General features: G+C 43.7%; 1 protein-coding gene across 4 annotated transcripts; it reads right to left on the bottom strand.

Moving 5' to 3' along the window:
- Positions 1 to 666: 666 nt before the first annotated feature.
- LOC109890654 (major facilitator superfamily domain-containing protein 6-A-like) lies at positions 667 to 9,708 on the bottom strand. Of its 4 annotated transcripts, none has more exons than XM_031824493.1 (12): positions 9,452 to 9,708; positions 7,468 to 8,777; positions 7,240 to 7,310; positions 6,956 to 7,010; positions 6,492 to 6,820; positions 5,712 to 5,809; positions 2,783 to 2,944; positions 2,401 to 2,499; positions 2,111 to 2,196; positions 1,788 to 1,988; positions 1,545 to 1,548; positions 667 to 1,336 (listed from the first exon to the last, which is right to left on the bottom strand). In XM_031824493.1, exons 2-12 carry the CDS (start codon positions 8,773 to 8,775, stop codon positions 1,326 to 1,328), a joined length of 2,424 nt encoding a protein of 807 aa, XP_031680353.1. In that variant the 5' UTR covers positions 8,776 to 8,777; positions 9,452 to 9,708; the 3' UTR covers positions 667 to 1,325. The 4 variants fall into 4 exon arrangements, with proteins under 4 accessions (XP_031680353.1, XP_031680352.1, XP_031680354.1 ...); XM_031824494.1 differs by having other exon boundaries at positions 680 to 1,336; positions 1,545 to 1,595; XM_031824492.1 differs by lacking the exon at positions 1,545 to 1,548.
- Between the last annotated feature and the right edge of the window lie 152 nt (positions 9,709 to 9,860).

The following is a 9,860-nucleotide window of genomic DNA, read 5'->3' on the forward strand; positions in this document are numbered from 1 at the left end:
ATGTCATCATTTTTTATTAGACTTTCAAATGAACTGATTCATGAAGTACTTTCAAATGAACTGATTCATGAAGTACTTTCAAATGAACTGATTCATGAAGTACTTTCAAATGAACTGATTCATGGAGTGCAGCTGATGGAGAAACCTTAAGGTAAAATAAAAAAAATGATTAATTCCTTAGATGTAGACAACAGGCTTAACAATATTGGATAAGACAGCTGCCACGGTCAGTCTTGTCTCTTGAGACTGTTATAGTAGAATCACTTTATATAGAGTACACCTAATAAGGATAATGAAGGACATTAATTGCTGTGTTCAAAACAAAGACGATTCGGGGGAAACAAGTCCAATAATTAAATCTTTTTTTTTTTTTTTTCATCTTCAACATCAATATTAGCTTATATTTTCTGCCGAGACAAGGGATGTTGCAGATGGCATTGTGGTGTAGTTTCTGAAGAGAACACTATTACTGTCCTCCCACACACTCCCATCAGCAGCAACAGCAAGCACACCCTGACCTGAACACACACACACACACACACACACACACACTTAGGGTTAGTACTTCAATACTGTACACTACTGCCACCAAGTGTCTCCTCTTAGGATTTTAAAAACATGCCGGAAATAGACAGCCATAATATAATTGAGACACCAGAAAAGCAGTGAAAGTTAATGATTTGTCTACAAATACATTTTTATTGTCTATACACATATCATTTCATCCCAAGAGTCATAATAATAACATGATTGTCAGAAGCACGTGCAGGAAGACACAGAGGAAATAAATACATTACATTCTAGACGGCAACAATCCCTTTTGACCCTTTCTAGATCAAATTCTATTTACACAATGCCAGATCTCACACACACACACACACACACACACACACACACACACACACACACACACACACACACACACACAGAAAGCTTATCACTCAGTACCTTTTACAGCACACAGTCATCGATGTGGAGTAGTGCTCACTGCTCCTTACCCCTTCCCTAATGTACATATCGCAGGAACCAAAGGAGACACGCGAGTGAATGTAAGTACCGTCTCGAAACTCAACTCAAGCCTTTAATCTACTGCCGGAAAGAGTTTTGTACGAGACAGTTGATGTGAAGCCTCAAAGTTACCAGGTGAAAAAGGCAGGGTGCTCCACAGAGTTCCCCTAGTCTGGTATGGGAGAGGGCTGGGATTCGGGATGCTCTGCGGGGTGGGCCTTGCTAGGTATGCTGCCTGGGGGAACCGTTATGGTGGTGTGGGGACTTCTGTTGCTCTGTGTTCAGTCTCCACTGCCTTGTATTCAGAAGAGTTCTGATCATTTTGCTCCTGGCAACAGACAAGATAATATAATGTCATTGGCTAATCAATCACGACAAAATGTTGTGGATACACTAAAGATATAACCAAACCATGCACTAAACTAGTAAACCAAACACGGGCACATAGGACATTTGACCACATTCACCACCGCATGTCACAAATACAGTGTGGAATTCACCTCTACAGTGCACACAAAGAGCAAACACAGTCTCACCTTTCTTTAGTTCACATGAAGGCGTGGGGAGAAATCGTTCACATATTGTCACTGTTAATCATACGATATAAAAAATAAATCCCATTGAAGTCAAATATTTAAAAGGTTATAAAAAAAAGAAAGACGAAAAGAACATAAATTGGGCTTGAAATTCTTAAACTTTGGATTCGCCACATCTGAGGACAAGAGTTCTCATTGAGATTTGACACATCTTTATAAGATGACTATCGTCCATCAATCTACCTGCAGTGGCTGTGTCTCTGAGGGTAGACTACTCTTGGCCATGCAGTACATCTCTCTGATCTGGCAGACAGCGAAGGCTATGGTGACCCAGGGGGATCCACTCAGCACCCAGGCCGGTCTGTTAACATCCTCCTGCTCCTCCTGGTGCTTGGTCTTCTTAGCCGGGGGACTAGGGTTAGAGAGGGGCACCATCCCACCCACCTGGCAGTAGTAGTAGTAGTAGTAATTAGTAGTAGTAGTAGTTCTAATAGTACACGTCATTGTCCCACAATGGGAAATTGGTTTGCTGAAAGAAGCAGTACAACAATTTGGAGAGTTCTGACCTGGCTCTGGTTCTGCATCAAGTCTATGGTAGCGATGGGAACTGGACTGGAAGGAACCGGAATGTTCTCTGCTGGCATCCTGTCCTCTATTGAGGGGAATACAATTTAGGTTATTTGTGTATGGTACACTGTTAAAAATACAGGTGGTTTGCAGTTCTATAAATATTTTGTTTTTAGTGCAATATATGAAGCAATCCACTAATCCATTCTATACAGAACAAATTCCTCCAACAGTGCAGGGTCTGTAAAAAAAAATTAAAAATGAACTGAGGTGCTCTCCCCTCCCTCACCCTTTTCCTCGTTCTGTCCGGTCAGACATTGAATGAAGGAGAAGATGAGGAGTATCACCAGGGAAGCCATTCCAATCCCTCTGAACGTCTCTGCAGCTCCTGGAAAAAGAAAGATGCACTTTACAGACACAGAAAAAACACAACGGTTTACACTTCATGTTAAAGGTGTCATTTAACAGGGTTATGAAAGGTTTATACATCGTTTATAGACAGTTGATTATTAGTGGGCATGTATGTAGTTCATAAATGTGTAATAAATAGTATAACTCATTGGTTCTCAAAATCATGTTCTATTATAAAAACACGGCGGTATGTCAAGAGTTGCTGAATTTCATGACTCAAATGGGACTGTCAAAAGGGGCCGTTGTTGTCGCAGCCGTACCAAAATAGTTGACGAAGACTCCCCCCACCATGGCCCCACAGCCCCGTCCCAGCCCCAGGTGTAGACCCTGGAGGATACCCTGGGCAGAGGTCCTCAGAGCTGGGGGCACCGCGGCACTCAGGTAGGAGATACAGGCTGCCCAAACGGACGCATGGGTCACACCTACAGTACAAAGAGACAGACAAAACAACAAGGTTAGAAAAGTGAAATACTGTGTGTGGCTCAGTTGGTAGAGCATGGCGCTTACAAAGCCAGGGTTGTAGGTTTGATTCCCATGGGGAACAGTACGAAAAAGTACAAAAATCTATGCACTCACGACTGTAAGTAACAAGGACAAGGACAAGCATTGATGGAGGTGTTAAACATTACACAGCGTATAAGGATAAAAATGCTTCTTCAAAGTAGGGGCGGCAGGTAGCCTAGCGGTTAAGAGTGTTGGGCCAGTAACCGAAAGGTCGCTGGTTTGAATCCCTGAGCCGACTAGGTAAAAAATGTGTTGATGTGTTCTTGAGCAAGGCCCTCAACCCTAATTTCTCCTGTAAGTCGCTCTGCATAAGAGTGTCTGCTAAAGGACAAAAAAAAACAACGTAAAATGTTATACATTATTTCAATAATAACGTCATATAGAAGAAAAAGCAGTCTGTCTTGTAGTATTAGCGCCAATTGGGAAAAACAATCCAACAGGAAACCTCGCCTCTCTTTTATTTAAGTCCTATAGACAAGGAAGTGTTGACACTTAGACTTCCATTCATCATCCGTCAGGCAGACGGACTTCTCATTCCGTGACCACAGATTCAAGACGTCGGATAGATATATACACACATCCTTACGCTGAAGTAACGGGGTGGTCATCTAACACTCCTCTAAGACAGAGTTCAGGAAGAAGCTATAGCACCAAAGCAAACAGTGCCTCTCACTAATGACTAGTAATAATGAGATTATTCTTATGTATTGAGTTTTTACTCGAAAAATTGTCATGAGGCGTAGGCCTATAAGACATTTTATCCTCCACCTTTCAAAACACAACACCATAGTTAAATTCCTTGCAAGAATCATGGGTGAGTACATTCACTATACAATACGGGGCCTCTGTCCTAGAGCAGGGGTTGGCAACAGGCTTTCTTTTTTGGCCCCCCAAAGTTTTTAGTCAAAAAAATACAAATAATCATCATATACACTACATGACCAAAAGTATGTGGACACCTGCTCGTCGAACATCCCATTCCAAAATCACGGCCATTAATATGGAGTTGGTTCCCCTTTTGCTGCTATAACAGCCTCCACTCTTCTGGGAAGGCTTTCCACTAGATGTTGGAACATTGCTGTGGGGGCTTGCTTCCATTCAGCTACAAGAGCATTACTGAGGTCGGTCACTGGTGTTGGACGATTAGGCCTGGCTCGCAGTCGGCGTTCCAATTCATCCCAAAGGTGTTTGATGGGGTTGAGGTCAGGGTTCTGTGCAGGCCAGTCAAATTCTTCCACACCGATCTCGACAAACCATTTCTGTATGGACCTTGCTTTGTACACGGGGGCATTGTCATGCTGAAACAGGAAAGGGCCTTTCCCAAACTGTTGCCACAAAGTTGGAAGCACAGAATCATCTAGAATGTCATTGTATCCTGTAGCGTTAAGAATTCCCATCACTGGGGATCCCGAGTGGCGCAGTAGTCTAAGGCACTGCATCACAATGCTAGGTGTACCACTAGAGATTCTGGGTTCGAGTCCAGGCTCTGTCACAGCCGTCCGCGACCGGTGGAGACCCATGGGGCGGCGCACAATTGGCCCGGCGTCGCCCGGGTTAGGGAAGGGTTTGGCCGGCAGGGATATCCTTGTCCCATCACGCACTAGCAACTCCTGTGGCGGGTCGGGCACAGTGCATGCTGTACAGTGTTTCCCCCGACACATTGGTGCGGCTGACTTCCGGGTGGGCATTGTGTCAAGAAGCAGTGTGGCTTGGTTGAGTTGTGTTTTGGAGGACACACGAGTCTCGACCTTCGCCTCTCCCGAGTCGGTATGGGAGTTGCAGCGATGAGACAAGAATGTAACTACCAATTGGATACCACGAAATTGGGGCGAAAAAGAGGTTATAAAAAATATTTCCCTTCACTGGAACTAAGGGGCCTAGCCCGAACCATGAAACACAACCCCAGACTATTATTCCTCATCCACCAAACTTTACAGTGGGTACTTTGCATAGTAGTTTTGGGTAAAAAAAAAAGAGTGTAAAATCACCAGGAATTCATCTAAAAATGTGTTTAATTTAGGAAGTCTGTTTGTACACCAAAAAAATATATAATACATGATTGTGTCTCAAAATACAATCTCTTTTTGGGCTTAGTTGTGGTCAATTTGCAGTGTACAAATTATAATTATTTTCTGGGCCCCGACCATTCTCTTCGACAAAAATCAGCCCACTCTGGATCTAGTTGCCTACCTCTGTCCTATTGGTTATTTTGTACCCAAGGTGTCTGAAAGAGGGAGTGGAACAATATTATTCTCCTGTCCAGTGTTTGACAAGACCCATCCAACCTGCTGTTAAATAAGCTTTCACCTGTAACCACAGAAAGACAAACAGGGGTAACATGGTGCCTATTCACTAGTCATATGACATTACCAGGATATCCTTATTCAATTTCCTTTTGTCGATACTGTCTTTTAATATGACCGTTTTTGATGTGATACTGTAATGTCCTTTTCCCTTAAAATCAATATTAACATTCCTTTAAGTTATATCTTATCCTGTTCTTGTTTCGTTGGCATGGAAAAAGGCATTTTAAAAGGCAGCGACTGCTTGAAATAATAGAGATTCCCATCCTAAGATGTACTTTACTGAGGCTCTACAGCCCTTAACAACGGACTCAAATTTGAACCTTTCCTCGGTCAGGTGTCAACAGGAAGTAAGGTCAATGTTGGACCTGCTCTCTCTTACCTTGCAAGACCTCCATAGGCAGAACTATCCATGCATTCTCCAAGTAAGAAATGTACAGGTAGCGTGCTGTGTTACATGCCAAGCCAATGTACAAGACCCTAAGTTAGGAGAACAGGGAGGAAAGAAAGAAATTAGTGATAAGATTTTCAGAGGTTAGGTACTCCAAGCAAAAGTTATTAAGAGGAAGCAAACGGATCAGCGTCTTTTGTTGCGTTAATTATCTCAGGTCCAAAGAGATGCCCTACTAGGCATAGTTAGTATGACTCTTTGCGTACAGTGCCCATTGAACTGGTGAGGCAAAAAGCAGTGGCACAAATTCCTCTTGAGACCTTTGCACTAATAGGTAACTGCATTACTTGCCGGGATATAACCACCCAAGATGTTAAGAGAAGAATGTTTGTGCGTCAAAATGACATAGGTCACACAGAGCTGATAGAGTGACGGCCCTCTCTCCTTAAACATAACACCACACTCTCAAATGTCCCTGCTCTGTGCTAGGTCTGTCTGTCTGACTATAGTATACGCTGACTATAGTATAGGTCTGTGTGACGTTCAAGCAAGAGGCACTCTAAATGAACACGATTTACATGCAGCATGTCTAGCTGAGGTGAAACGGGATAGAAAATGTGGAAATCCTCAGTTTCAGAAAATACTGTGTGCTTTGGTTGTTGTTGTTGCTGCTGCTGTTTCTGGTAAAAGATTTGGCTAAAAGAGATGGATAATGCGATATCCCTTCCTCCACCACCCTCCCCAAAACAACAACAACAACCCCATCCTTACCTGATGTGTCCCACCAGCTCAATAAACTTATGACTGGTGAAGTAAGCAGCCAGCTCCGACACATGACTCAGAACCGAACACACACCAAACAGCGTGGTGGTCCCCTTCAGGTCCTCTAGATGCCAATACAGGAAGGTGAACACAAAGCCGTAACCGAAGCCCATGAACCAGGCGACGAACAGCACCGTGCTGTACTGAACACTACAGAACAGCCTGAGGAGGTCACTGTAGTGGAAAGGCTGTTCGGGGATGGTGGACTCTGGGGTGATGGGGGTCTGGTCCGAGGTGGAGCTCTCGCTCCCCTCTGGAGATGCCACGTTCCCGCCTACCTGTGTGAGAAAAATGAAGGTGTAAAACAAATAATAATAATAAAAAGATTCTATTTAAAGCAGTATTTACTTCTGCTAAATAAATTATAAAGACTATTCTACTTAGTGTGAGTTTTAATTTTCCAGTTGATTTACCTGTGGTATCTCTACCTCCTGAGGCCTCTGAGGCAACTCCTGTCTGTAGTCCCCACTGTCAAATCAAATCAAACTTCATTTAAAAGATCATTTAAAACTACCACACATTTACAGTAAAATAATCAAATGAAAGATATTAAAAACACACAGCAATTGTATAAAATAGACGAATAAAAGTACATAAAACAAAAAGGAAGTCTAAAATAACAATACAATCATTGATTTAAGGCAAAGCTAAAAGGGTAGGGTTTCAAACATAATTTGATTGTGTCTGCCCCTATTACCTGTCGAAGTAGAATTGTGTTGCTACCACCAGGGCCAGGCCCATCATCACTCCAAACACTATGAAGGCCACCTGGACAAGGAATGAAAGAAAGAGAGAATGAGTGAATATATGAATGAGTGAACAACTGAACAAATTTAATTAACTCCGTTTGTATTTACGCATCAACTATGTCGCCCTTAGCGACCCATTGCTTATTATTTGTCACATGTTCAATGTCATACATTACCTGGTAGTTCTTATACTCGGGCAGGATACAGCCGACCACGCCGTCGATGAGCAGCGTAAGGTGGGTGTGGTCTATCCAGATACCCACTAGCAGCATGGTCACGCCCCAGCCAAGGGACCCCCACATTCTCTGCAGGCCGTAGCGGTCCCGGTGCTTCCCCAGGTACTGTAACGTCACCGTGTCCACAATGGTGACTGCCGGCGTGCTGAAGAACTCCCCCACGATGATGACCAAGAGGATTAGGAGAAAGATGCTCTCTACCTGATCCTCGTTGTACTCAATGATGTACTCTCTGGGTTGGGTGGGGGCTGGGGTAGTGGTTGCCATAGTTGTTGAAGTAGTATTTGGTGTAGCTTGAGTGGTATTGCCCTGCTCGTGAGGCACCAATATGGAATGTGTGGTGGGGGCATGGTTAGGGGCAAGGGTGTGGTTTTTAGTGGTCAGTGGCATAGTTGTGGTATTCAGTAAAAACTGAGTGGTATTGGCTTGCTCATTAGGCACCACTCTGGGTTGGGCATGGGTGGGGGTGTAGGTTGTTGCCGTGGCATTGTTCTGCTCGTAAGACACCCCAGTGGATTGGGTGGTATTGCTATCAGCACCTCTCCTATGCCTGCGGCGTACGCTATAGACAGAATCACGGCCATTCGAAACAAAAGGGAAGCTAGGAAAGTAACTTCGAAACAAATCCCGACGACTTCTCCTCGTGTGATTGGTGGAAACGTCCGGTAGCGAGCCGTTAATTGGTATCATTGTCGTCAAGGGGAGTATTGGTGGAGCCACAGTGGGGATGTCCACCTTCTCCTTACAGACCATGGCAGCTGGTTTGACAAAGCCGATGCCACAGTTGAACACCAACCAACACAGCACAGAGAACAGCAACAATGGCTTCCCTTTCTTAAAACGATCGGCCACCACTCCCCAGAATGGCGCACTGCAGAACTCTATAAAGTACCGGATCCCAACCAACAGTCCACTACGGCTTGGCGACATCCCGAGCTGCTTGTAGTAGACGGCTAGGAGTGGGTGCAGGGAACCGTATGCTGCATAGAAGAAGAAGTAGAAGATCTTGGAGATGAGGAGCTGAGAGTTGACTCGAAGGCACATCCTCTCAAAGTAGCCAAGGTCTTTCAGTGGCGAGGCCATGGGTGTCTCTGGAGCAGACTGTGTGTCTGACGCTGCAGCAGACACTGGCTCTCGGTCGGTCTGCAGCTCCAGGGAAAGAGTGTTGAAGGGTTCGTCCAGGACGTACTTCCTCTTCTGGTCCTCTTCGTCGTCCGATAGGATTACCACTTTGTCGTCCGCAGCCATCTCTGGAAGGCAGGAAGTTAGATTCATGTTTACTGGAACCTAAACATTAAGCTACATTGATTATCATAAGCATACAGTCTATGTGTAGAAATATTGATGTTACGCATATTGATGTTACACAGGAAACGGAAACCACTTGTTACTTACCTACTTCATGTACTTGATGTGCTGGTTAACAATATGCATGGTAAAGTTTGCTTAAATAATATATATATATATATATATATTTGTCTTTCGTGATTACAACACAAAGCATATTGAAACACTATGCTATACAGTAAATATGTTTAGCATAGAATTGGCTACAATAAATATTAGGCTTCAACAAGTTGCACAAGTGGTGTAACAAATATAGTAACATTGTTACAACCTAGTAACTCATGTTGCTCGTGAGTGGGAAAGTCATATCAGAAGAACCGGTGAAACCGGTGAAAAAATACATTTCACCGTCCAATGCGGAAGTGTAAACGAAATGCATGTTTCACTATCAAATAACACTTCACACCAAATTGAAGAAATAAAAGTACGTTTACTTTAAACAGTGCTGAACGGCGCACTTAAATCATACTATTGTAGATACGCAATCAAGTCAAATAAAACGTCAAAAATGTGAATTAGCACAGTTTCTCTTTAAATTGGAAATGAGCTTGGACGCCGATGATCTCATCAATCTTACCTGCAAAAGTCCCCGGTCCGCGTTCCTATTCTTTCAACCTTGACTACGCAGGTTCGGCGGTGGCAGTTGTGTCTCCCCGTCTGAAATCGAAAGCTTTCTGCATTGCCTACAATGCAGCTTATTCCGTCGTTATCCTATGCATCCATGATACCGATGATATACCATCAGTAATATCCTTAATAAACACATCCTAGTTCAGGCCATTTCGCTCAGACTGGAACTCCGAACTCGATTCGCCCAGACGATGGGCCTCGTGTGACGCCTCTGCTATCTGTTAAAGCGAACCCAACCTCCCAAATAGTGTCCCCGCCGCTCGTCAACATACACCAACTACTACTGTAAATGCATTAAGAGCATGTTTATAACGAAGTGTGAAGGCAAGAAGTGCAATTGTTATTGTTTCTAAAAT

The sequence above is a fragment of the Oncorhynchus kisutch genome, linkage group LG5 (assembly GCF_002021735.2).
Source record: "Oncorhynchus kisutch isolate 150728-3 linkage group LG5, Okis_V2, whole genome shotgun sequence".
In the NCBI taxonomy this organism is placed as follows: domain Eukaryota; kingdom Metazoa; phylum Chordata; class Actinopteri; order Salmoniformes; family Salmonidae; genus Oncorhynchus; species Oncorhynchus kisutch.